Source organism: Leucopleurus acutus (assembly GCF_964270905.1).
Source record: "Leucopleurus acutus genome assembly, chromosome: 19".
NCBI classification, from domain to species: Eukaryota; Metazoa; Chordata; class Mammalia; order Artiodactyla; family Delphinidae; genus Leucopleurus; species Leucopleurus acutus.
The window spans coordinates 27,335,058-27,362,790 of record NC_139161.1 but is presented as its reverse complement, the minus strand read 5'-3'; the positions used below and the strand labels follow the sequence as shown (position 1 = coordinate 27,362,790).

General features: G+C 37.5%; 1 protein-coding gene across 1 annotated transcript in view; it reads left to right on the top strand.

Annotated features, from left to right (window-relative positions):
• APPBP2 (amyloid beta precursor protein binding protein 2) overlaps positions 1 to 27,733 on the top strand; it is a 62,367-nt gene that overhangs the window by 21,341 nt on the left and 13,293 nt on the right. Inside the window, exons 2-5 of the mRNA XM_082859922.1 lie at positions 4,061 to 4,149; positions 8,066 to 8,217; positions 10,829 to 10,952; positions 25,446 to 25,614. Of these exons, the coding sequence (XP_082716048.1) occupies positions 4,061 to 4,149; positions 8,066 to 8,217; positions 10,829 to 10,952; positions 25,446 to 25,614 (534 nt within the window). The remainder of the gene's footprint in view (positions 1 to 4,060; positions 4,150 to 8,065; positions 8,218 to 10,828; positions 10,953 to 25,445; positions 25,615 to 27,733) is intronic.

The window sequence follows — 27,733 nt, the reverse complement described above, 5'->3', positions numbered from 1 at the left end:
CAGAAAATAAAAACAGACCAATCACAAGCACTGAAATTGAGACTGTGCTTAAAAATCTTCCAACAAACAAAAGCCCAGGACCAGATGGCTTCACAGGTGAATGCTATCAAACACTTAGAGAAGAGCTAACACCTATCCTTTTCAAACACTTCCAAAATATAGCAGAGGGGGGAACATTCCCAAACTCATTCTATGAGGCCACCATCACCCTGATACCAAAACCAGACAAAGATGTCACAAAAAAAGAAAACTACAGGCCAATATCACTGATGAACATAGATGCAAAAATCCTCAACAAAATACTAGCCAACAGAATCCAACCGCACATTAAAAGGATCATACACCATGATCAAGTGGGGTTTATCCCAGGAATGCAAGGATTCTTCAATATACCAAATCAATCAATGTGATACACCATATTAACAAACTGAAGGATAAAAATCATATGATAATCTCAATAGAAGCAGAAAAAGCTTTTGACAGAATTCAGCACCCATTTATGATAAAAACTCTCCAGAAAGTGGGCATAGAGGGAACCTACCTCAACATAATAAAGGCCATATATGACAAACCCACAGCCAACATCGTTCTCAGTGGTGATAAACTGAAACCATTTCCTCTAAGATCAGGAGCAAGACAAGGATGTCCACTCTCACCACGGTTATTCAACATGGTTTTGGAAGTTTTAGCCACGGCAATCAGAGAAGAAAAAGAAATAAAAGGAATCCAAATTGGAAAAGAAGAAGTAAAACTGTCACTGTTTGCAGATGACATGATACTGTACATAGAGAATCCTAAAGATGCTACCAGAACACTACTAGAGCTAATCAACGAATTTGGTAAAGTAGCAGGATACAAAATTATTGCACACATCTCTTGCATTCCTATACACTAACGACGAAAAATCTGCAAGAAATTAGGGAAACACTCACATTTACCATTGCAACAAAAAGAATAAAATATCTAGGAATAAACCTACCTAAGGAGACAAAAGACCTGTATGCAGAAAACTACAAGACACTGATAAAAGAAATTAAAGACGATACAAACAGATAGAGAGATATACCATGTTCTTGGATTGCAAGAATCAGCATTGTGAAAATGACTATACTACCCAAAGTGATCTACAGATTCAATGCAATCCCTATCAAACTACCAATGGCATTTTTCACAGAACTAGAACAAAAAACTTCACAATTTGTATGGCAACACAAAACACCCCGAATAGCCAAAGCAATCTTGAGGGAAAAAAAACGGAGCTGGAGGAATCAGGCTCCCGGACTTCAGACTATACTACAAAGCTACAGTAATCAAGACAGTATGGTACTGCAACAAAACAGAAATACAGATCAATGAACAAGATAGAAAGCCCAGAGATAAATCCATGCACATATGGGTCTTATCGTTGATAAAGGAGGCAAGAATATACAATGGAGAAAAGACAGCCTCTTCAATAAGTGATGCTGGGAAAACTGGACAGTTACATGTAAAAGAATGAAATTAGAACACTTCCTAACACCATACACAGAAATAAACTCAAAATGGATTAAAGACCTAAATGTAGGGCTAGACACCATCAAACTCTTAGAGGAAAACATAGGCAGAACACTCTATGACATAAATCACAGCAAGATCCTTTTTGACCCACCTCCTAGAGTAATGGAAATAAAAACAAAAATAAACAAATGGGACCTAATGAAACTTAAAAGCTTTTGCACAGCAAAGGAAACCATAAACAAGACAAAAAGACAACCCTCACAATGGGAGAAAATATTTGCAAACAAAGCAACTGACAAAGGATTAATCTCTAAAATGTACAGACAGCTCAATATCAAAAAAACAAACAACCCAATCCGGAAATGGGCAGAAGACCTAAATAGACGTTTCTGCATAGAAGACATACAGATGGCCAACAAACACATGAAAAGAGGCTCAACATCACTAATCATTAGAGAAATGCAGATCAAAACTACAGTGAGGTATCACCTCACAGGGGTCAGAATGGCCATCATGAAAAGATCTACAAACAATAAATGCTGGCGAGGGTGTGGAGAAAAGGGAGCCCTCTTGCACTGTTGGTAGGAATGTAAATTGGTACAGTCACGGAGAACAGTATGAAGGTTCTTTAAAAAACTAAAAGTAGAACTACCGTATGACCCAGCAATCCCACTACTGGGCATGTACCCTGAGACAACCATAATTCAAAAAGAGACATGTACCACAGTGTTCATTGCAGCACTATTTACAATAGCCGGGACATGGAAGCAACCTAAGTGTCCATCAACAGATGAATGGATAAAGAAGATGTGGCACATATATACAATGGAATATTACTCAGCCATAAAAAGAAACGAAATTGAACTAGTTGTAGTGAGTTGGAAGGACTTAGAGTCTGTCATACGGAGTGAAGTAATTCAAAAAGAGAAAAACAAATACCATATGCTAACATGTATATATGGAATCTAAAAAAAAAAAAAGGTTCTGATGAACCTAGGGGCAGGACAGGAATAAAGATACAGACATAGCCAATGGAGTTGAGGACACGGGGAGGGGGGCGGGTAACCTGGGACGAAGTGAGAGAGTAGCATTGACGTATATACACTACCAAATGTGAAATAGATAGCTAGTGGGAAGCAGCTGCATCGCACAGGGAGATCAGCTCGGTGCTTTGTGACCACCTAGAGGGGTGAGACAGGGAGCGTGGGAAGGAGATGCAAGATGGAGGGCATATGGTGATATATGTATACATATAGCTGATTCACTTTTGTTACACAGCAGAAACTAACAGGACATTGTAAAGCAATTACACTCCAATAAAGACGTTAAAGAAAAAAAAAAGTCAGGCAAAAGGAGTAAATGATTGTGACATGATCAGAAATCCTGCCATGCTGGATTACTTTAGATATAATTTACTGTTAGTCTGCTTGTGAAGTTTCATGCCTAGAACTGAACTGAGGTTTTTGTGGTCTGAAGAGCCCTTAGTGGGGCATAGTGACCAGTTCTGGCTTCTGGATATTATCTTTGCTATCATTTTGATAATTTTACTTTACCCAGTTTTGTTTAAGAAAAAAAGAAGTTTAAAAAAAAAAGTTTCAGACCTCCCTGGTGGCGCACTGGTTGAGAGTCTGCCTGCCAATGCAGGGAACACGGGTTCGAGCCCTGGTCTGGGAGGATCCCACATGCCGCGGAGCAACTAGGCCCACGAGTCACAGCTACTGAGCCTGCGCGTCTAGAGCCTGTGCTCCGCAACAAGAGAGGCCGCGACAGTGAGAGGCCCGCGCACCGTGATGAAGAGTGGCCCCCGCTTGCCACAACTAGAGAAAGCCCTCGCACAGAAACGAAGACCCAGCACAGCCAAAAATAAATAAATAATTTTTTTAAAAAAAGTTTAGTTTTTTGAATATAATTGTTCTTTTTTAATCAATTTATTTGTTTATTTTTTGGCTGCATTGGGTCTTCGTTGCTGTGCGTGGGCTTTTTCTAGTTGTGGCGAGCGGCGGCTATTCTTCGTTGCGGTGCATGGGCTTCTCATTGCGGTGGCTTCTCTTTGTCGTGGAGCATGGGCTCTAGGCACTCTTACTTTAGTAGTTGTGGCACGCGGGCTCAGTAGTTGTGGCGCACGGGCTTAGTTGCTCTGCAGCATGTGAGATAGTCCCAGACCAGGGATCGAACCATGTCCTCTGCAATGGCAGGAGGATTCTTAACCCCGGTCCACCAGGGAAGTCCTGATTATAACTGTTTTTAGTGTTTAATAAATAAAGTAATTATATAGCACTTTTTAGTACTTAGCATGTACCATATACTGTTATACAAATATTAATTTCTAAATATTATATACAACTATTAAAGTGTTCTCTATGAATTATAGAGATTTGTTAAGTTAGCGTTACATTTCTTTTAGCATAAGCATCTTCCCTGATATTACTGTGTAATCTTAACTTTGAGTAATAGTCATAAATTCATCAAATATTAACTCCATCAAATTATATTCATAAGTAAAGTAGAAATTGAAATTAAATTAAAAATTTTAAATGTTATCTTTTTTTGTTTCTAATTTCAGCTGTACCAACAGGGACGCTTATGTCAACTGGGCAGTGAATTTTGTGAATTGGAAGTTTTTGCTAAAGTATTGAGAGCTTTGGATAAAAGGTAAACTCATTTTGTAACAATTGTGGTAAACTATACATATCTGAATTTTACCACTGTGACTATATTTTAAGCGTACAGTTCAGTAGCAGTAAGTACATTCGTACTGTTTTGAAACCATCAGTACCACCCTTGCTTTTTGTGTTCAAGAAAGACTGAATTCATCTACCCCGTTCTGGCTATTATGTAGTAGGAGTTATATGTGGATGTAGGTGACATGCCCTTTGATTGTCCTTGCTGTTCTCTTTAGCATTCTTCCCTAAATTTGCTTGAAATGCCATTTCTTTTTCCTAACCTACATTTCTGGGAAAATAAGAATATAGTTTTACAAAATATTGTTAATCTCTAATACGAATGTTGCCAAGTTAAGTAAATACTTGTTAGAATGCGTAGTATATGTCAAGTACTATTCTAGATGCTGGGGTTACAGCAGTGAATAATTTTACAAGGTCTCTTCCTCATGGAGTTTGTATTTTAGAAAGAGAAGATAAAATAATCAACAAGTAACATGTTAACAAATTAACGTGATTTCATTGTTTAGGGATACCTTTGGATGTCACCTGTGTCCTAAGCCTAAGAGAAGTTTCTTGGTTAGTTGACTAATTAAAAATTAATCTGTTAAAAAATAATAGATGAGAGTTTCATTTGGGGACAAGAAGGCCATAGAAAAACTTTAAAAAAAATTCTTTACTCTTGGAAAAGGTTAGCTTTCTAGGATTTGAATTTCTCTGTGCAGTTCTAAAGATGGCCATTATAAAGATTTAGTGGACTACCTCTCTTTCATCTCTCAGGTTATCTTTTTACCAAGTCCAGATCCCTTGGTAAATGTTTAATATATTTGTGAAACTAAACGCATGTAGTTTGACTTTTCTTCCCCCTTTATGCAAAGCAGTGACTTGGTTATTTACAATTTTGTTTAAAGCAGTTTTTTTATTGAGATAATTCACATACCATAAATTCATCATTTTAAACTGTACAATTCATTAGTTTTTAGTATATTCACAAATGTTTGCAACTATCACCACTATCTAATTCTAGAATACTTTCATCATCCCCAAAAGAAACCCTGTACCCATTAACAGTCACTCCCTATTTCCCCTTACCCCTGGTCTCTAGTCTACCATTAATCTACTCTCTGTTTCTGAGTTTATCTGCTATAGACATTTCATATAAATGGAACTATACAGTATGTGGTCTTTTGTGACTGGATTCTACCTATAATGTTTTCAAGGTTCATTCATGCCTGTGGTTTGTATCAGTTTTCCATTGTGTGGATGTACTATGTTTTGGTTATCTAGTCATCTGTTGATGGACATTTGGGTTGTTTCTACATTTTGGCCATTATGAATAATGCTGCTATGAATGCTCATGGACAAGATTCTGTGTGGATGTATGTTTTCAGTTCTCTTGTATGTATATATAACGAGGGTAAACCTACGTTTAACTTTTTGAGTAACTCCTAAATTGTTTCCCACAGCAGCTGCACCGTTTTATTGGGTTGACCAAAAAAGTGCCTTTGGTTTTTAAGTAAAGGTAAAAGACACATTTTTCATTTTCACCGAAAACTTTATTAAACAACATATTCACCATTTTGTTCCACTATCTTCTGCCATTTTTCAGGCAACTTCATAATTCCATATTCTCAAAACTTTTTATCTTTTTGAGCAAAGAACTGTTCCAGGTGCCTTTTACTGTCTCCCAGGGAAGTGAAAGTTTTTCCATTAAGAGAATTTTGTAAAGACTGAAATAAATGGAAATCAGAAGGTGCAATGTCTGGTGAATACAGCGGATGAATCAGAACTTCCCAGCCAAGCTGTAACAGTTTTTGCCTGGTCATCAAAAAAACATGCGGTCTTGCATTATCCTGATAGAAGATTACGTATTTTCTGTTGACTAGTTCTGGACGCTTTTCGTTGAGTGCTGCTTTCAGTTGTTCTAACTGGGAGCAGTACTTGTTGGAATTAATTGTTTGGTTTTCCGGAAGGAGCTCATAATAGAGGACTCACTTTCAATCCCACCATATACACAATATCACCTTCCTTGGGTGAAGACCGGGCTTTGGTTTGGTTGTTGGTGGTTCATTTTGCTTGCCCCACGATCTGTTCCATTCCACGTTATTGTACAGTATCCACATTTCATCACCCGTCACAATTTGTTTTAAAGAAAGAATGTTTTCATTACATTTAAGTAGAGAATCCATGCAGAAATACAGTCAAGAAGGTTTTTTTCCTTAACTGATGTGGAACCCAAACATCAAAGCAATGAACATAACATAACCAAGCTGGTGCAAATGATTTTCAACCCTTGATTTGGATGTTTTGAGTATGTTAGCTATCTCCTGCACCATATAACGTTGATTGTTCTCAGTCAATGTCTCGATTTGATTGCTTTCAGCTTCAACTGGTCTACCTAACAGTGGAACATCGTCCAGTGAGAAATCTCCAGCACGAAACTTTGGCAAACCACTTTTGACATGTTCAATCAGTCACAGCACCTTTTCCATATACTGCACAAATATTTTTTTGTGTTTCAGTTGCGTTTTTACTTTTCTTGAAATAATAAAGCATAATATGCTGAAAATGTTGCTTTTTCTCTTCCATCTTCAATATTAAAATGGCTACACAAAAATTCACCAATTTTGATAAGTATTTTTTTAAATGCACGCTGATATGACAGCTGTCACATACAGTCTAACAAAATTGTTTTGAATGAAGCTAAAGACAACTAAGTGCTGCTAGAGCCATCTTACGGAAAAAAACAAATGAACCTTTTGGCCAACCCAATATGTCCCTATTACCAACGTATGAGGGTTCCAGTTTTTCCATATCCTTGCCATCAGCTGTTTTTTAAAAAGTAGTATTATAGCCATCCTAGATAGTGTGAAGTCGTATCTCATTGTGAGTTTGATTTGCATTTCCCTAATCACTAATGATATTGAGCATCTTTTCTTGTGCTTATTGGCCTTTGTATATTTTCTTTGGAGGAATCTCTGTTCAAGTCTATTGCCCATTTTTTCATTGGGTCATTGTTGAATTACAAGACAATTTGGTTTTTAAGATTGATGTTAGAAGTTGTTTTCATCCTTCACTGTCATCAATTTACATATACAGAATCACTCAGTGATCCACTGAGTAAAAGATACTAGGCTAAATTGTGAATTATTATGACCTCATAATTCATAAGGCAAACAGTTGATTTTTATCTTATTCCATCTTTGAAAATAATGGTACTGTTATTTCAGAAGAGCAAGTTAGCACTTTCTTTTCTTTTTCTTTTTAGATTACAAGTTTTATTTTTGAATCCCCATTGAAATAAATATGTTAATCTTTGGAAAATATTTGGTTATATGCCACTAAAATTGTGCCTAGAGCCCCCAGTGATAGTCATGCCCCATTCTGGAAAACACTACCATAGGGAATTACTGGAGGTACCCTGGGGAGGTAGGATGAGGCCACTGTTTGTTGAGCAAAGGTCATCTGTGTCCCAGGTAAGCTGTTTGCTGCTGTTCATAATTCTCTGAGCCCCAGACCTACCAGCATATTTGATCTTATCTTTCCTGGCTGGCAACACTTCGGTGGCTCCCTATTCTCTTCTAGATAGAAGAGTAAATGCCTTAACATAACCTACAAGGTCCTGGGGGTCCTGGGATAGGCCTACCATGGCCCCATCAGGCTGGTGAAGAGAGGGAGACAGGAGACAGGGAGGATCTCCTGGCGGAAGTGACATTTGAGCTGAAGTCTAATCGATTTATGGGAGAGAACTAGGTGATGGTGGTGAAAAGCTTTTTTAGGTAGAAGGAACAGCATGTGCAAATTTCCTGAGGCAGGAAGGAAAAATGTGCATGAAAGTTAGCACTTTCTAAAAGGACAAAATATGTTACCTTTATAAAAACAAAAATGACCTTTTCCTTCTCTTTCAGACATTTGCTTCATCATTGTTTCCAGGCTTTGATGGATCATGGTGTGAAAGTTGCTTCAGTCTTAGCCTACTCATTCAGTAGACGGTGCTCTTACATAGCGGAATCAGATGCTGCAGTAAAGGAAAAAGCCATTCAGGTTGGCTTTGTTTTAGGTAAGTAATGGTAAAACAGAGGGGTGTTTTGTCCTGTGACATGACTCAGAACTAAGCCTGCTGGCATTAAAGGATTCTCACAGGACATTCCCAAAGTCAACGTGGGAGGTTATGAGAAGAACTAGATGTGATATATTGAACATTAACTTTGTGCTGAGTACTATACTATGTATCTAAATGCTGTCTTTCGAGAAAATCCGCATGACATTCCACTGATGTGAAGGTATTAATAGAGTTTTAGAAATGAGGAAACGGACTCAGAAAAGTTGAGTAACTTGCTCAAGTCACATAGTAATGGAGCTAAGTTTAGAATCCTGTGGCGCTGTGATTCCAAACTACTTACGTTTCTACCATGTCAAGCTGCTACCAACCTCTCTCACCAGCTTACTGTGTGTTGTGACGTGGGACTTAATCCTTTTGGGACCTCAGTTTTCCCATCTCTAAAATGAGGGTAAATCTCCATTTCCTCATGGGTATGAGAATACTAAAAACATGAATGGAAAAGGATTCTGAAAAGGCTTTGTATGCTACACACGTAGAAAGATATCGTTTAATGTTGCATAACATTTTAGTATGGCTTTTACAAATCTACATAGATAAGTATGTCTCAGGCAATTATTTATTCAAGTTATTGCTACCTTTTTACTTTGTGGAAAAATTTTTATTTTGAAATGATTGTAGATTTACAGACAATATCAAAACCAGGAAATTGATACTGGTTTAATACTGTTACCTAGACTATAGACCTTATTTAACTTTCATTGGTTTTTACATATACTCATTTGTGTGTGTGTGTTTTATTTAAATGTAGTTGACATACAGTATTATGTTGGTTTCAGGTGTACTACATAGTGATTTGGAATTTGCATACTTTATGAAATGATTGCCACGACAAGTATAGTCCCTGTACAAAGTTATTACAATATTATTGACCATGTTCCTTAGGCTGTATATTACATTCCCATGGCTTATTTATTTTCTAACTGGAGGCACGGACCTCTTAATCCCCTTCACCTATTTCACCCCACACCCCACCTCCTTTCTCTGGCAACCAACTGTTTGGTCTCTGTATCTGCAAGTCTATTTTCATTTTGTTTTGTTTGTTTGTTTTGATTTTTAGAGTCTACGTATAAGTGAGATCTTATGGTATTTGTCTTTCTCTGTCTGACTTATTTCACTTAGCATGATACCCTCTAGATCCATCTGTGTTGTCACAAGATTTCTTTTCTTTTTTTTTTTATGTTTAATTTTTGTGGTTGGGTAATATTCCACTGTTGTGTGTGTAAATATATCTCACACCTTCTTTATCCGTTCATTCATCTGTTGATGGACATTTAGGTTGCTTACATATCTTGGCTATTATAAATAATGCTTCACTGAACACTGAGGTGCATATATCTTTTATGAGTTAGTGTTTTTGCCGTTTTTGGATAAATACCCAGAAGTGAAATTGCTAGATCATGTGGCAGTTCTATATTAAATGTTTTGAGCAACCTCCACACGGTTCTCCATAGTGGCTGTGCCAATTTACAGCCCCACCGGCAGTGCAGGAGGGTTCCCTTGTCTCCACACCCTCGCGAACACTCGTTATTTGTTGTTTTCTGGTGATGACAGCCATCCTGACAGGTGTGAGGTGGTATCTCATTGTGGTTTTGATTTGCATTTCCCTGATGATTAGTGATGTGGAACATCTTTTCATGTATCTGTTGGCCATCTGTATGTCTTTTTTGGAAAAATGTCTATTCAGATCCTCTGCCCATTTTTTTATTTTATAAATTTGTTTATTTTATTTATTTATTTTTGGCTGCATTGGGTCTTTGTTGCTGCACGCAGGCTTTCTCTAGTTGCGGGGAGTGGGGGGCTACTCTTTGTTGCGGTGCGCAGGCTTCTCATTGTGGTAGCTCCTCTCGTTGCAGAGCACGGGCTCTAGGCGCGAGGGTTTCAGTGGTTGCAGCGCACGGGCTTAGTCGCTCCGCAGCATGTAGGATCTTCCCGGACCAGGGCTCGAACCCGTGTCCCGTGCATTGGCAGGCGGATTCTTAACCACTGCACCACCAGGGAAGCCCAAGGCTAAAACTCTTGACTCCTGGGACTTCCCTGGTGGCACAGCGGTTAAGAATCCGCCTGCCAGTGCAGGGGACGTGGGTTTGATCCCTGGTCGGGGAAGATCCCACATGCCGCCGAGCAACTAAGCCTGTGCGCCACAGCTACTGAGCCTGTGTGCCACAACTAATGAAGCCCGCACACCTAGAGCCTGTGCTCCACAGCAAGAGAAGCCACCGCAACAAGAAGCCTGCGCACCGCAACGAAGAGTAGCCCCTGCTCGCCGCAACTAGAGAAAGCCCGCGCGCAGCAATGAAGACCCAATACAGCCGAAAGTAAAAAAAACAAAACAAAACAAAAACTCTTTACTCCTTATTCAGGGTCTCAACTTTGATCTAATTTCCCTAGTTTGAGTTCCTTTTTTTTTTTTAATTTCACAATTAGTATCTTTGTTTCAGACTAAACAGAGGTTTTTTCATTTTAGGTAATAATCATTGTAAGCATGTCATTTTAGCTTTCAAGTGATTTATTAAATTATCTAAAGTTTTTGGTTTTTCTTGTCCCTTAGGTGGCTTTCTTTCAGATGCAGGCTGGTACAGTGATGCTGAGAAAGTTTTCCTGTCTTGCCTTCAGTTGTGTACTCTACATGATGAGATGCTTCATTGGTTTCGTGCAGTAGAATGTTGTGTGAGGTAAGTTGGAACAGTCCTTTAATTACATGCTGTAATGGTATTAGTGGCTCTTTTTAAAAAAATTACTTATTTATTTTAGACTGTGTTGGGTCTTTGTTGCTGCATGCAGGCTTTCTCTAGTGCAGTGAGCGGGGGCTACTCTTCGTTGTGGTGTGTGGGCTTCTCCTTGCGGCGGCTTCTCTTGTTGTGGAGCACGGGCTTCAGTAGTTGTGGCATGCGAGCTCAGTTGTGGCACACGGGTTTAGTTGCTCCGTGGCATGTGGGATCTTCCTGGACCAGGGATCAAACCATTGTCCCCTGCATTGGCAGGCAGATTCTTGACCACTGTGCCACGAGGGAAGTCCCTTCTTGGGTTTCATGTGTGTGTGTGTGTGTTTTGTTTTGTTTTTACTGTGCTCTGTTTACATTTCTGGAATTGTACATAACCTGATTAATATTTTACTATTTTACTTCTAAATAACCTTTTTTAAAAAAAATCTTCATTTATTATTTATTTGGCTGCACGGGGTCTTAGCTGCGGCACGCGGGAATCTTCATTGCTGCTTGCGGGATCTTCGTTGAGGTGTGTGGGATCTTTAGTTGTGGCATGTGGGATCTTTTGTTTTTAGTTGTGGCATGTGGGATCTAGTTCCCTGACCAGGGATCGAACCTGGGCCCCCTGCATTGGGAGCGTGGAGTCTTAACCACTGGACCACCAGGGAAGTCCCTAACCTTTCTTTTTTTTTGATGTGGACCATTTTTTTTAAAGTCTTTATTGAATTTGTTACAGTATTGCTTCTGTTTTATGTTTTGGATTTTTGGCTGCGAGGCACCTGGGGTCTTAGCTCCCTGACCAGGGATTGAACACACACCCCTGCATTGGAAGGTGAAGTCTTAACTACTGGACAGCCAGCGAAGTCCCCCTAACCTTTCTTTAAAATACATTTTTTAACAGATGTACTTAAATGAAAGGCAAGCAAATCCAGAAGCAACTCTTTGATTTTACTGTCTTTATTATTTTTGTATATGTAACATTTAGTTTTAGCTATTTTCATGTAGGTTTTCTCTCTGTCCCCCCCATTTGATTTGACATTTCTTAAAAAGAATTTTTATATGAAACTAAAGGGAAATCAAAATAAAGTTTAAAAAATAACAAAATAATTCTTTGTCCTGAGTTAACTAGAGTCTGGTCAGTTTACTGAATTGATAGTCTTCTATTTTTTTTGAATAAGGGGTCATATTTTTTTTGTACCTTAGAGATGAGTTAATTAAATCTGCACCTCTTCAGAGCTAGAATACAGGTTCTTCTATATAAAACCATTGTTGATTTATGCTACCATTGACTAAAGCTCTCTCTGCTCAATCTTCTGAGGCTATTGCCCCGTTTTATACAGGGCTTACCTGTGTTAGACAAACATTCAAATCCTGAAGTTAATTTTATAATGTGCAAACTTAATTATAAATAATATTTTAGGAGCTTAGGATAATTTCCCACAGACAGATATTTATGATAAATTATAGTAATACTTGTGTGCAGAAACTATAAAAGGATTGGTATTGGGCCTGTAATTTGTAGTACTGATAATCTGTGTCATCTTTCCTTCCCACTTCTGCCTGTCCTAGGAATAGAAGACTAGACTATCTCATAGGGATTTTAGGGTCTAGCTAAATGTTTCTTTGTGTATGAACTAGTTAATTTAGAACAGAAAACCCATTTTGTATGATTTCATTGTAGATTGCTCTTTCACTGCAAGCAGTCTTTTGACCAAAAGGTAAAACATTTTCTTCTTGTAAGTGCTTACTTTTTATGCACAAAGTCAGAAGATTTATTCCATCCAGATAACTAACATTTCTCCTATCTGTCTGATTTTAAGGCTCTTATATAAATTTTGCATTAATATAACCAAAAGATTTAGTTTTCTCAAAGGACCAGGGCTCCTCTTCTTTTTCCTATCTTGTCATCATTAGCATGTAGCTCACGTCATTATGTTTGCAAATGCTACAGGCAAGGAGAAGGGCAAAGGGCTCATGCCCGCTGAGTCTGCTTCCTTTTCCTTTCTTTTTTTTTTTCAGTCAAAAAAAATAGCTTTCCCAGAGGCCTAGCCTTATCTTCTTTACTTATTACCTCTCTTTGAAACTGGGAAACTGGGACACATTCTGCACATCCTCCAACCAGTGTAAGGTGGTCTGGAGAGCAAAACATTTTTAACTGTGCATTTTGCTGCCCCAAATGAACTCATGGGTCTACATTACGGAAGGAGGAGAGGGGAATATTGGACAGGTAACTGTAAATACTGTGAGTGCTCGGGCTGTTTTCAGAACAAGCACATGTGAATAGGAAAATACCTGTGCCAAGAAACAAAGCTATTTATACCAGCTTACTGCCTGTATACCTAGACATCTTGTTCTTAAGAATTTTAAATTTCAAAATAAAATTTGCTTCTACACAGCTTTGCTTGCTAAATTCTTGGCCATTACAGCCGTTAAGATAATTTTTATTATTATAGTAGTATTTTTTGAAAAAAATTAAATTATTCTTACTTAGCTTTTAACTGATTTGGGAGAGGATTATTTTGGAGAACAGATACTAATGAAATCCTTTAGCCAATCCCAGGAGCTTTGAGCCTAATGTAACAGTGCGTTTTTAACTTTAATAGCACAAAACCATTTTCTAATCTGGGGCTGGCATGGAAGCAGTATAGAGCAAATGTCAGAGACTCTTCTTGTTAAACCTGGTACCATTTCTCAGTCTTTGTTTTATTCCTTGAAGACTCTGCCTAGTTTCGTTTACTTTACTTGCTTTCTATTTAATAGCTTTGTTTGTTCTGCTCATGTGCGTGTCTATTACCAAACAAATTGAAAACATACAGAAAACTATGAAGAAGAAAATAAATATTATCTGTAACCCTGCTGCCTAGAAACAACCACAATTATTATTTTGGTGTATTTTGGGGATTTTAAGTGAAAAATGGAACTTCCTGAACTGGAGGGAAAAGACTTGAATCTAGATTGAAAAAGAACCTTGAGCCCGAAGCAGGTGAATTTCTTGAAATCCAAGGATAAATAGGAGTTAGAAGCTAAGAGAGAAGAGCAGTATCTCAGTTACTGAGAAAATACTACACTTCACAAACTTTTAGGATAAATTTCAAATTTTTCAAATTTGTAGATACCAAATATCCAAGTACCTCCAGGTACTTTATCTGAGGATAATAGTTTATACTTTATCTGAGGAAAATAGTCAATGAATGTCTCTGACCAAATAAAAGTTCAATAGTAACAAATCTCACGACAGGGGAAGATGGTGTAGAAACAGTGGTAAGCAGTGAATATTGTAATATATAGTTAGACATAATGGAGTGGAAAGAATGAAGAACAAATGGTGAATTTGTAATATGTCTTATGTAAGGATTTTTTTTCAAACTGGAAATGAAAGGGAAATTTTAGAAATAACAAGACAGAAATTCTCAGTTACCACATACTATTAAATGTAAGATAAGTTTGTTTGTGTTTTTTCTACCTGAAAATTGAAAAAATAGTTGCCTTACAAAAATCCCTCATGTTATGTGATGTTCTTTCAAGTCTCTTGTTTTGAACAACAAAGTACTCTTTGGGAAAGAAATGTTAGCCTGAAACTCAGCCAGTGCCAATACCAGGAAGCTCATAGAGGTCACCTGGCAGAATTTTCTTTTTACGGAAGTAATGGAATTTAACATAATTTAACACAAAATTTAGAATTATTCTAGGGGTCATAACCTTATAGTTGTGTTAGATATCTTTATTAACTGGCTTCTTGAATATTACTTTGAAATGTGATGCATTAAGTGGTTTGGTTGTGGAGATTATGGGTGTCTACTTATCTTAGGTGGAATGGGAAAGCCCAACTGTCTTAATGCTTTGCAAATGGTTGCTGGTACCTTTGGATAACATTTCTAGGGACATGATACCAGACTCAAAAGTGCTGATTTTCAAGCAAGTGAAAATGTTTTACTCTGAAAAACTGTTAGATGACTCAGAAGTAGTTTGGTGATGATGAAGATAAATGTTTTAAGATGCATGTGAATAGTTTGGGTAACATTTCATAAATTACAAGAAGGAGAATTTTTGAAAATTTAGTTTAGATTTTAAATATGTATTTATAACATAAAGATGATTTAAATATTATAAATTTCAAAATGTTATCATATATATCCCTAAAACCTGATGTATTCAAGTTAGCAAAAAACTTTTTTGGATGGAAAATTGAGGCTCATGTTATTATGTTCAGGTTGCTTGCTGTTGGGCATATATTATATAATAGCCTATTTTAAAAATAAACATTTGGGAAAATGTAGTAGTATAAGAAAGTATTATAAAGGTCTCATCTTCGTAAGGGGAATATGAATGCCTATCATTTAATGTTCAAACATTGTCAGTGCTAGGGAGGGGTATATAATAAATTGACTAATGGAAAAATACGATAGACATTCCAAATTAGAATAGTGGGAATAGGGGTAAGAATGATTGGAAACTTGTCCAAGGTAGATAGATAAGCAAAGAGAATAGAGGAAATAACTAAGTATGATAACTGAAAAATGTGAAACAATTAAAACCAAATACAACTATGACCATGTAAATGGGCTCAATTCCCCTATCTAGAAACAGCGACTGCCAAGAAGGTTAAAAAATGAAACCCAGGGACTTCCCTGGTGGTCCAGTGGTTATGAATCTGCCTTCCAATGCAGGGGATGTGGGTTCTATCCCTGGTCGGGGAACTAAGATCCCACATGCCATGGGGCAGCTAAGCCCGCATTCCTCAACTAGAGAGCCGTGTGCTGCAAACACATGCTCTGGAGCCCATGCCCTGCAAACAAAAGATCCCACATGCTGCAAGGCAGATCCCACAACTAAGACCCGACGTAGCCAAAAATTAAAAAATAAAACAATTCTTTAAAAATAATAATAATAAAATAAATAAAAAATGAAACCCAGCTATCTATTGTTAAAAGAAAATACCCCTGGGGCTTCCCTGGTGGCGCAGTGGTTGAGAGTCCGCCTGCCGATGCAGGGGACATGGGTTCGTGCCCCGGTCCAGGAAGATCCCACATGCCGCGGAGCGGCTGGGCCCGTGAGCCATGGCTGCTGAGCCTGCGCATCCGGAGCCTGTGCTCTGCAACGGTCGAGGCCCGCGTACTGCAAAAATTCAAAAAAAAAAAAAAAAAGAAAAAAGAAAATACCCCTGGACAATAATATTAACAATAAAAGCAGAATTCAGGATAAAAACCATTAGTTGATAAAAAAGGGATATTGATAATGTACAATCCACAAAAAGGTCATAAACCCATGTATAGCAAATAAGATAGTAGCCCTCTACATAAACACAGCACCCTAAAAATACAAAGAATTTGATTAAAAAGATAATCAATACAAAGTCGAGTACCTCCAGGATGGGTTAATTTAGAATTCATAGAGGTTATCAGGGAACTAGGTTTTTTCCATCTTCTGGCTCCTCTGTCCCCCGTGGTTGTAAGACTGCTGCTGTGGTTTGAGGTATCACATGCAGATTCCACATTGTTCAGCAGAAGAAAGACCATATTTTATCTCTAATGACAAAGGAGCCTTTCTCAGAAACCACCTAGCTGACGTACCCTTGAGTCTCATTAACCAGAGCTAGGTCATTTGTTGACCTCTGAATCAATCAGTGGCAATCTGAATGGGATCACCATGTTAGTATTGGCTTAAACTAATCATGGTTTACTTATGAATCCTATGAGAAAGGGGTCAGCGTCTAACAAAATCAGGGTTCTGTCAACAAGCATGAGATGGGAAAGATGACTTGGTTAGGGAGCCAGCGGTATCTGCTACATCTCACAGTGCTTTGCTTCCCCACTTAAAATTAAAGACACACCAGACAGGTATTTCTTAGAAATACACAAGTTACCTAAACTGACCCAAGAAAAAAATTAAAATTCTGAACAAGCCTATAACAAAGAGATTGAATCAGTAATCAAAAACCTTCCAAAAAAGAAAAGTCCAAGACCAGAAGACTTCAGTGGTGAATTGTACCAAACGTTAAAAGAAGATAGGGACTTCCCTGGTGGTCCATTGGTTAAGAATCTGCCTTCCAATGCAGGGGACGTGGGTTCGATCCCTGGTCAAGGAACTAAGATCCCATGTGCTGTGGGGCAACTAAGCCTGAGCACAGCTAGAGAGAAGCCCGTGCACTGCAACGAAGAGCCCTTTTGCCGCGACGAAAGATCCGCTGCCACAATGAAGATTGTGCGTGCTGCAACTAAGACCCGATGCAGCCAAATAAATAAATAAATATTTTTTAAAAAATAAAAGAATTAACACCAGTTCTTCTCAAAATCTTAAAAAAAATTCAAGAGGAAGGAACACTTCCTAACTTACTCTATGAGGCCAGCATTAACCTACATCAAAACCAGAAAAAAGACATGAGAAGAAAAAAGAAAAGAAAATTACAGACTAATATCTCCTATCAATATAAATGCAGAAAGTCTCAACAAAATACTAGCAAATCGGATGCAATAGAATATAGAAGGATTATGCACCATTACTAAGTGGGATTTATCCCAGGAACGCAGAAGTGATTCAACCTAAGAAAATTAATGCAGTATACACCACATTAGTAGAATGAAGGGTGAAAACCGTGATTATCTCAATTGACACAAAAGACATTTGACAAAATCCAGCACTTTTTCATGATAGAAACATTCAGAAAACTAGGAATAGAGGAACCTTCCTTAATATGATAAAAGGCATTTATGAAAAACCCACAGCTAACATTATATTCAAATCTTCCTCCCTGAGATCAAGAACATGACAAGGATGCCTGCTTTCACTACTACTATTCATCTTTGTCCTGAAAGTTCTAGCCAAAACAATTAGATAAAAATAAAATAAAATGCATCTGTGTTGGAAAGAAAGAAATAAAACTATCTCTGTTCACAGGTGAATTGGAATTTGCCAATATTAAAAACTTTTGTACATCAGAGGACATTATCAAGAAAGTGAAAAGACAGCCTATGGAATAGGAGAAATATTTGTAAATCATATATCAAATAAGGGTCTAGTATTCAGAATATTTCAAGTACTACAATTCAACAACAATCAACCCAATTAAAAAATGGGTAAGGGATTTGAATAGACATTTCTCCAAAGAAGATATGTAAATGGCCAATAAGCATCATTTGTCATTAGGGAAATGCAAATCAAAAACAATGAAATACCACTTCACATCTGCCAATTTGGCTGTAATGTAAGAAAAGAAAAGAAAACGAAAGGGGGGGAGGGAAGGAAGGAGGAACAAGAGAGAGGGAGGGAGGGAGAGCAAAGAAGGAAGGGAGGGAAGGAAGAAACAAAATAAGTATTAATAAGAATGGAGAAATTGGAATCCTCATGCATTGCTAATGGGAATGTAAAATGGAGCAGCTGGTATGGAATAGTTTGGTGGTTCCTTAAAAAGCTGAGCAAAAAAAATTACCATATGACCCAGCCGTTTCAGTCCTAAGTATATATATCGCAAAGAATTGAAAACTGGGACACAAACAGATACCTGTGTGTTAGGGTTCATTGCAGAATATTTCACATTAGCCAAAAGGTGGAAATGACCCAAGTATCCATCAACAAAAGAACCCTTAAACAACGTGGGTTTGAACAGCAAGTGTCCACTTAATACACGGATTTTTTTTTTTCCAGTACATACATACTACAGTACTACACGGTCTACTCTTGGTTGAATCCACAGATACAAAGGGCTGACTGTAAAGTAATATGTGGATTTTTTTTTATTGCCCTGGAGGGTCAGTGTCCCTAACCTTCCCCCGCCACGTTGTTCAAGGGTCAACCGTATATACAGTGGAATATTATTCCGCCAGTTTTGATGGCTGCTACAACATAGGTGAATTTTGAAAGTAATATTCTAAGTGAAATAAGACAGATATATAAAGACAAATACTGTATGATTTTACTTAAATACCTAGAATAGACAAATTGATAGAAACGAGAAATAGATTAAAGGTTACCAGGAGCTGGGGGGTGTAAGGAGAGAATGGGAAGCTATTGTATATTATAGTGTGTGTTTGGGGTGATGAAAAGTTATGGAAATGCATGGTGGTGATTGTTGTAAACGTGGTAAATATAATTAATACCACCAAGCTGTACATTTAAAAATGGTTAATATAACAAATTTCATGTTACATATTTCACTACAATTTTTTTAAAAGCCCACCAGTCTTTTTTTTTAATTACCCAACCCTCCCCTTTCAGTTTATCGTTTATTTCTAAAATTCTTAAGTAGTTCATAGAAAAATATGCTTGCATAAGCAGGAGAGAAATTTTTTCCTTTGGGTTTACTTTTAAGATTTTATTTTTGTCATGTCTATCTAATGAGGATCTAACTAGTTATCCTTCTCAATCTTATAGTAAATATATTTATAAACTAGTGACCTCTAGATTTGTATATTTTCCACTTCAAACAATGAATAACTTAACTAATTAAATAATAATTGCTTTTTTAAATTTATTTTTTAAATTTACTTATTTATTTATTTTTGGCTGCATTGGGTCTTTGTTCCTGCGCACGGGCTGTCTCTAGTTGTGGCGAGCATGGGCTACTCTTTGTTGCAGTGCGCAGGCATCTCATTCAGGTGGCTTTTGTTGCGGAGCACGGGCTCTAGGCGACGGGCTTCAATAGTTGTAGCTCGTGGACTCTAGATCGCAGGCTCAGTAGCTTTGGCACATGGGCTTAGTTGCTCCACGGCATGTGGGATCTTCCCGGACCAGGGATCGAACCCATGTCCCCTGCATTGGCAAGTGGATTCTTAACCACTGCACCACCAGGGAGGTCCCATAGTAATTGCTTTTGATAATAGCTATTGATCAGGTAGCTATGATTTTACGTTGTCATAAAGATAAAATACTATGGGGCTAGAGGCATATGGGAAATCTCTGTATCTTCTCAGTTTTGCTGTGAATCTAAAACTGCTCTAGAAAATAAAATCTATCTTTAAAAACTATTAAAATAAAATACTGTGCTTACATGGTAGTGCCACATTTGGAGAGCCTTGAGAACCTGCCTTTTTATTAGGCTGAACGTTGAGGCAAAATTAGATCCTCAGTTGGACCAAAAGTTTTTTGGATCCTGCATCCTGCTCATTGTCAGCGCAGATGGACACACAGACCCTGAAGAGTCTCCATATGTTGAATTTGCCCTTTTGTTTCAATAGATCATCAGTGGAGACTGGAGAAAATATCAAGCTGTGCTTTTCTGGCATAAAATATGTAGTCTGCTACTCCCACCAATTACTAAATAATTTCCAGAAACTAATTTTTAGGCAGAATACCTATAGTGAAGTTTGCTGGAAATGCAGTTCTTAGTATTGTAGAAATGATTGGTGAGCACTGTTCTTTTCATTCTCTAAATTTAACTTTTTTCTCATTCAGCCATTTGGATAACTATCAAATCTGTATTTCTTATACCAATCCTTTTTTTCTCAAGGGTTTTTTTTCTGGGCTGTTGTAATATCTTCTGTCCTGGTTGCCTTGCTTCCGCTCTTGGCTTTACTATAATCCATTCTCCACACTGCAACCAGAGCAATCTTTGTAGAGTTGCACTGTTCAGTATGGTAGCCATTAACCATATGTGACTATTTAAATTAACATTATGGGACTTCCCTGGTGGTGCAGTGGTTAACAATATGCTGCCAATGCAGGGGACACCGGTTCGAGCCCTGGTCCGGGAAGATCCCACATGCCACGGAGAAACTAAGCCCATGCGCCACAACTACTGAGCTCACGTGCCACAGTTACTGAAGCCCACGCACCTAGAGCCCGTGCTCCACAACAAGAGAAGCCACTGCAGTGAGAAGCCCGTGCACCGCAACAAAGAGTAGATCCCGCTTGCCACAATTAAAGAAAGCCCGCACACAGCAACGAAGACACAATGCAACCAAAAATAAATAAATTTTAAAAATTAAAAAAAAAATTAATTAAGTTAAAAATTTAAAGTCAGTCCTCAGTCACACTAGGCAGATTTCAGATACTCAGTAGCCGCTTGTGGCTACCAAATTGAGCAGAGCAGGTATAGAACATTTCAGGAAGTTCTATTAGATAGCGTTGTTCTACAGCATAAATCAAGTAATCTCACTTTTGCAACCAAAATGACTTACCATGGCCAGTAAGACCCTATAAAAATCTTTCTTTTCTCTACTTTCTCATCTCTCTTTATATAATCTGTTATTCAAAATATTCCAGACACATTGGCCTTCTTACTGTTCTTTGATTATGCCAGAACTTTTTTCCCTTTCTCAGGGCCTTTGCACTCATTATTCCTTCTTTTTGGAACATGCTTCCCCCATGATTGCCTCTTCATCGTTAAGTGTCAACTCAAATGTTACCTCTGCAAGAGAATTCTTTCCTATCTACCCTAAGCCCTTCTTTTAAGAAGGCTTTGATCATATCACCCCGTTTTTATCATCTTCGTAGCATTTATCTTTGTCTTACTTAATTGGTGTGTGTCTGCCTAATACACTTTTCCCCACTAGAATGAAGCTTTTTTTTCTTCCAGCTTTATTGAGATACAATTGACATATAGCACTGTGTAAGTTTAAGGTGTACAACAAAATGATTTGACTTAGTTACATTGCGAAATGATTATCACAAATTTAGTGAGCATCTATCATCTCATACAGATACAAAATTAAAGAAATAGAAAAAAATTTTTTCCTTGTGAGGAAAATTCTTAAGAGTTAACTCTTAACAACTTTCATATATAACATACAGTAGTGTTAATTTATCATGTTATAAATTATATCCCTAGTACTTATTTATCTTATAACTGGAAGTTTGTACTTTTTGTCTGCCTTCATCCGATTCCCCCTCCCCCCCACCTCTTACCTTTGTTAATCACAAATCTCTTTTTCAATGAGTTTGTTTTTGATGTATAATTGACCTACAACACTATGTTAGTTCCTGTTACACAACATAGTGATTCGATATTTCTGTACAACTCAAATGATCACCAGATAAGTCTAGTTACAATGTGTCACCATACAAAGATATTACAGTTATTGACTGTATTCCCCCTACTGCACATTTCATACCTGTGACTCATTTATTTTGCAGCTGGAAGTTTGCACCTCTTAATCTCCCTCACCTATTTCTTTCCCTACCCCCTTCCCCTCTGGTAACCACCTGTTCATTGTCTTTGTCTGTAACTCTGTTTCTGTTTTGTTATGTTCATTTGTTTTGTTTTTTAGATTCCACCTATAAGTGAAGTCATACAGTATTTGTCTTTCTCTGTCTGACTTATTTCACTTGGCATAATACCCTCTGGTTCCATCCATGTTGTTATAGATGGCAAGGTTTCATTCTTTTTTATGGCTAATATTCCATCGTGTATATATATCACATCTTCTTTATCCATTATCTGTTGATGGGCACTTAAGTAGCTTCCATATTTTGGCTGTTGTAAATAATGCTGCAGTGAGCATAGGGGTGCGTATATCTTTTCTAATTAGTGTTTTTGTTTTCTTTGGGTAAATACCCAGGATCTTTGCCCATTTATTAATCGGGTTGTTTGTTTTGTTGATGTTGAGTTTTATGGGTTCTTTGTATATTTTGGATATTAACCCCTTACCAGATGCATTGTTTGCAAGTATCCTCTCCCATTCAGTAGGTGGCCTTTTTGGGTTTTTGATAGTTTTCCTTGCTGTGCAAAAGCTTTGTAGTTTGATGTGGTCCCATTTGTTTACTTTTGATTTTGTTTCCCTTGCCTGAGGAGATATATCCAAAAAAAAAAAATTACTAAGACTGATGTCAGAGAGCTTACTACCTATGTTTTCTTCTAGAAGTTTTGTGGTTTCAAGACTTAACACTTAAGCCTTTAATCCATTTTGAATTTATTTTTTATGGTATAAGCAAGTAGTCCAGTTTGATTCTTTTGCATGTAGCTGTCCAGTTTTCTCAACACCATTTATTGAAGAGGCTGTCTTTCCCCCATTGTATAGTGCCTCCGTTATTAGAATGAAGCTTCTTATGATCATGGAGTCTTTCTCTCCTGTTTACCACTAGATCCCTTGCACCTAGAGAAATAGAAATGACTGGCACATATAGGTGTTCAGTCAATACTTGACTATGAGAGTCTCTGAAAACTTTATCATCTGAAGTATATATTTCTTTTTACTATAATATTTTACTAGATTTCACTTTTTTTTCATAGTGACAGGGATCATTGCAGACTGCTTGGTCATTAGATCAGCAATTTGACTGTCAAGTGATATTGTCTCTTTATTCTGTATGAGTATACTTACTTTAGCATGAAAGGTTGCCTGTATACAAAACATATTTTTTCTACTTTTATATTTCTGCTTTAAAATATAAATCTAATCAACTCACCATTCTAGAGTTGCCTGATAATTATATTTATTTCTTCTTTAAGTAGAAATTTTGTAATATAAAAGATACTCGATTCAGATTTTTTTTGGCCACACTGGGTCTTCGTTGTGGTGTGCAGATTCTTCTTCACTGCAGTATGCGGGCTTCTCTGGTTGTGGCGTGTGGGCTCAGTAGTTGTGGTGTGCGGGCTCTCTGGTTGTGGTACTCGGGCTCCAGAGTGCTCAGGCTCAGTAGTTGTGGCATGCAGGCTTAGTTACCCTGCGGCATGTGGGGTCTTAGTTCCTCGACCAGGGATCGAGCCCACGTCCCCTGCATTGGAAGTCTGATTCTTAATCACTGGGCCACCAGGGAAGTCCCCAGAACTTTTTATTAACTTCAATACTGTATTATTTTATTTGAGGGCTTTAGTCTTTTCTAAAAGCAGGTAACTGTATTGTGAGTGTTGGGAGGATACACAGTGGCATTGTGTAATATTTGCCACCTTATTGAATAGTACTGATAATTTAAAATTACTCTCTTTTAGAATAGACTGGTGGCTGCCAAGGGGGGAGGGGAGCGGGAGAGGGATGGATTGGGAGTTTGTGATTAGCAGATGCAAACTGGTATATATAGAATGGATAAACAACAGGTCTTACTGTATAGTACAGGGAACTATATTCAGTATCCTGTGATTAAACCATAATGGAAAAGAATATGAAAAAGAATGTGTGTATATATATATATATGTATGTATATATGTATAACAGAGTCACTTTGCTGTATAGCAGTAATTAACACAACATTGTAAATCAGCTGGACTTCAATTTTTAAAAAAGTAAATTAAAAGTACTCTCTTTTGTCTCACTGTACAATGGAATGATAGACATTAGAAGATTGTTAAGAGTGTTTCTCATCTTGGGTCATTGATCTGTTAATATTTTTGGAATAGATATAAAAATTAGATTTTAAGTATCTGGGTTTTATTTAATACTCCTGAAGAATGCTTCCTAACCTCTTCATACTTGGTTTTCTTTTTTTAATACTTGGTTTTCTTTTAAATTACGTTTATATTTTGTTCCATCTCAGGGCTGAGCATTTTCAGAAAATTGTCATGATATATGGACATAATGTTTAGCATGATATATGGACATAATGTTTTAGCCAACATTATAATAGATACATAAATATATGTCCAGTCCTCACTCTGTTCTCCTGTCTTGTATGGTCTGTACAGATGTATAGTCTGTTGCTATCTTGACCTAAAGCATTTTACTACTCTTACATATCACTAGGTAGCATGGTTTTGGGACTTCCTTGGTGGTCCAGTGGGTAACATTCTGCACTTCCAGTTCGGGGTGTCCGGGTTCGATCCCTGGTTGGGGAACTAGATCCCACATGCATGCTGTAACTATGAGTTCACATGACGCAACTAAGAGTCCGCATGCCGCAACTAAAGATCCCACGTGCCACAACTAAGACCCAGTGCAGCCTAAATAAATAAATATTTTTAAAAAACCAACAACAACTAGATAGCATGGTTTTACAGATACTTTGTGTAAAGAATTCTGTATTTTTCCACCATAGAGGATAAAGGTTATAAAAGAAAGAACTGGCAGTACCACTATTTTCAGTGAACTTATCTTACTGGAAAGATAAGTAAAAACAACTTTTATGAAGCAACATAAAATGAGTGGTAACTGATCAAGGGTTGCACGAATATACTAAAAAAAAGAATGGAAAGTAATGGTAGGTAATAGAATTTCATGTTGATTTTTATTGTCTTCATTGTTTTCCAAATTTTTTATAATGAAACTGCATTACTTTGGGATTTGGAACAAAAAGAATTAAGTGATAGATGTAGCACATGGTAAGTCACAAATACACAAAATATTTAGAGAAGATAAGGAATCAAAGTTGGATGAGATAACCATAGGTAGCTTTCTGGAACGAGCATATACTTTTTTCTGTGCATTAGTTGGTCCCAGCTTCAGCTGGATGGTTGTTTTCCAGTGCTGCCTCATTTCTTCTGTCTCGCGACCTTAACTCATTTGGGTGCTACATAGTGATCAGTAAGAGGTTATCAGTTCTCCCATGCTGGAAATAGCTATCAGAAATAGAGTAATGTTATTTGTGCTTCTGCAGATTGCTTCATGTGCGAAATGGAAACTGCAAATATCATTTGGGTGAAGAAACATTTAAGTTAGCTCAGACATACATGGATAAACTCTCAAAACATGGCCAGCAAGCAAACAGAGCTGCACTCTATGGAGAACTGTGTGCACTCCTATTTGCAAAAAGTCACTATGATGAGGTGAGTGTTTTTTTTGTTTGTTTTTTGTTTTTTTTTTATTTTATTATTTTTGGCTGCGTTGGGCCTTGGTTGCTGCATACGGGCGGCATGTGGGATCTTCCCGGACCAGGACTCGAACCCGCGTCCCCCGCATTGGCAGGCAGACTCTTAACCACTGCACCACCAGGGAAGCCCGAGGTGAGTGTTTTGAAGAACATTTCACTGTGACCAGTAAGTATCTATAAAACAAAAGATAAATCATAAAATGTCATATTTGTTTTAATAGATCTCATTTTGACATATTAGGTTTACTTAAAGCAATATACATTTGTAATGGAATATTTTAAATTACGCAAAAGGATTATTCTGTGAGATGGATTTGAAACATACATATACAGTTTAGAGCCTGTTTTTGTTTTTAATTTGACCAAATGTATCTCTGCATAAATTATTTTGAGGGCATGCTCTGTTAAATGAACCTTTAATAGGTGCTTTTTTATTGGATGTGTAGCTCTGGGTGAATTCTCATAACTTGAAGGCATTCATTTCAGTGGGATCCTAGATTTTATTTATACTTTATTGCATTGTTTTGCTTCTGTCTCTTCATTATGAGAAAGATAGCCTCATTCTTGGCTTTATACTGTTAAATTAAGGCTTTGGAGCTAATGAATACATAGTTGAGAAGTGAGCTGTGTAAGCTTAACTCCTTTATTTATGGAAGAATATCATAATTACTTTATGCTGCTAGATAGCTGTCATTTAGCTTTCATATTTTAAAATTATCCCTATCTCAATTTTTACCCTGTAATATAAATACGTGTATGTTCCATATTTAAAAGAAAGTCACCATTAGAAGTGAAACTGGAGAATTCTAGAATAATTGTGAAGTGATGTTTACAATCCCAGTGCTAGGATCATCCTGCTTTTAATATCTAAGGGGTATCATCAGGGAATGCATTTGTTGAATTGTATGGTGAGAGTATAAGTTTTTTAAGGAGCTGCCAAACTGTCTGTACCAGTGTACATCCCACCAGCGATGAATGAGAGCTCCTGTTGCTCCATATCCTTGCTAGCATTTGGTGTTGTCAGTGTTTTAGATTTTTGCCATTCTAATAGGCATGCCTCATTGTTTACATTAACTATTTTTGAAAGCTTAACAATTCATTATAAGATGAGTAAGTTCTGAGGATCTAACGTACAGTGTGGTGACTAGAGTTAATACTGTATTGTGTATTTGAAATTTGCTAAGAGTAGATCTTAAGTGTGCTCATCACACACAAAAAAGGTAACAGTGTGAGGTGATGGATGTGTTAAATAGATAGTGATAATCATTTCACAGCGTATATGTATATCAAGTCATCATGAACACCTTAAATATATACAATTTTTATTTGTCAGTTGTACGTCAATAAAGTTGGGGGGAAATTTTTTTAAGTCATTAAGTGTATGTGTTAAAATCTAAAATCCTTATCAGCATGCCTCAATTTTCTCAGGAGGTTTATGTAAGCTCTTCGGTTATTTTTGATGCTGAGTTCCTGTGTCTGCTGAACTCGTTCTGTCGATGGATTATTTTGCCGCCCCTTTTATGCAGACTATTCCATAGCTTATTGAGCCAGATATAGAATTTGGCCCCTTTCTATGATTTCCACACACCAAAAACAAAGAACCCCATTCACAGAGGGCCTTTGTGTGGATAGCCTTTACTAGAAATGAGAATGAAGTAAACAGCAACAGTTCAAGTATTAGAAATACCTACCTTAAAAGTTCTTCTGGGAATTGCCTGGCAGTCCAGTGGTTAGGGCTCAGTGCTTTCATTGCCGGGGCCCCGGGTTCAGTCCCTGATTGAGGAGCTAAGATCCCGCAAGCCGCATGGTACACCCAAAAGAAAAAAAAATTCTTCAGGTGCCCCACCATCTTTTTATCTCTCTGCATATGTCCTCCTCATCTTGGCCATCTCTGTTTCCTCTTTCATTGTTTCTTTTCATCCTCGTTTTTCATACTGCCCTGCATCCTTCTTTCTGTTCTATAAAGTGAGTCATGTCTTGCCATTTTTTACTCATGTACTCAGCTCCAGACCCACCTTAATATGTCCAGACTCACCAATGTATTCAGTGGAAGAAAAGTACCTTTTATTCACCAG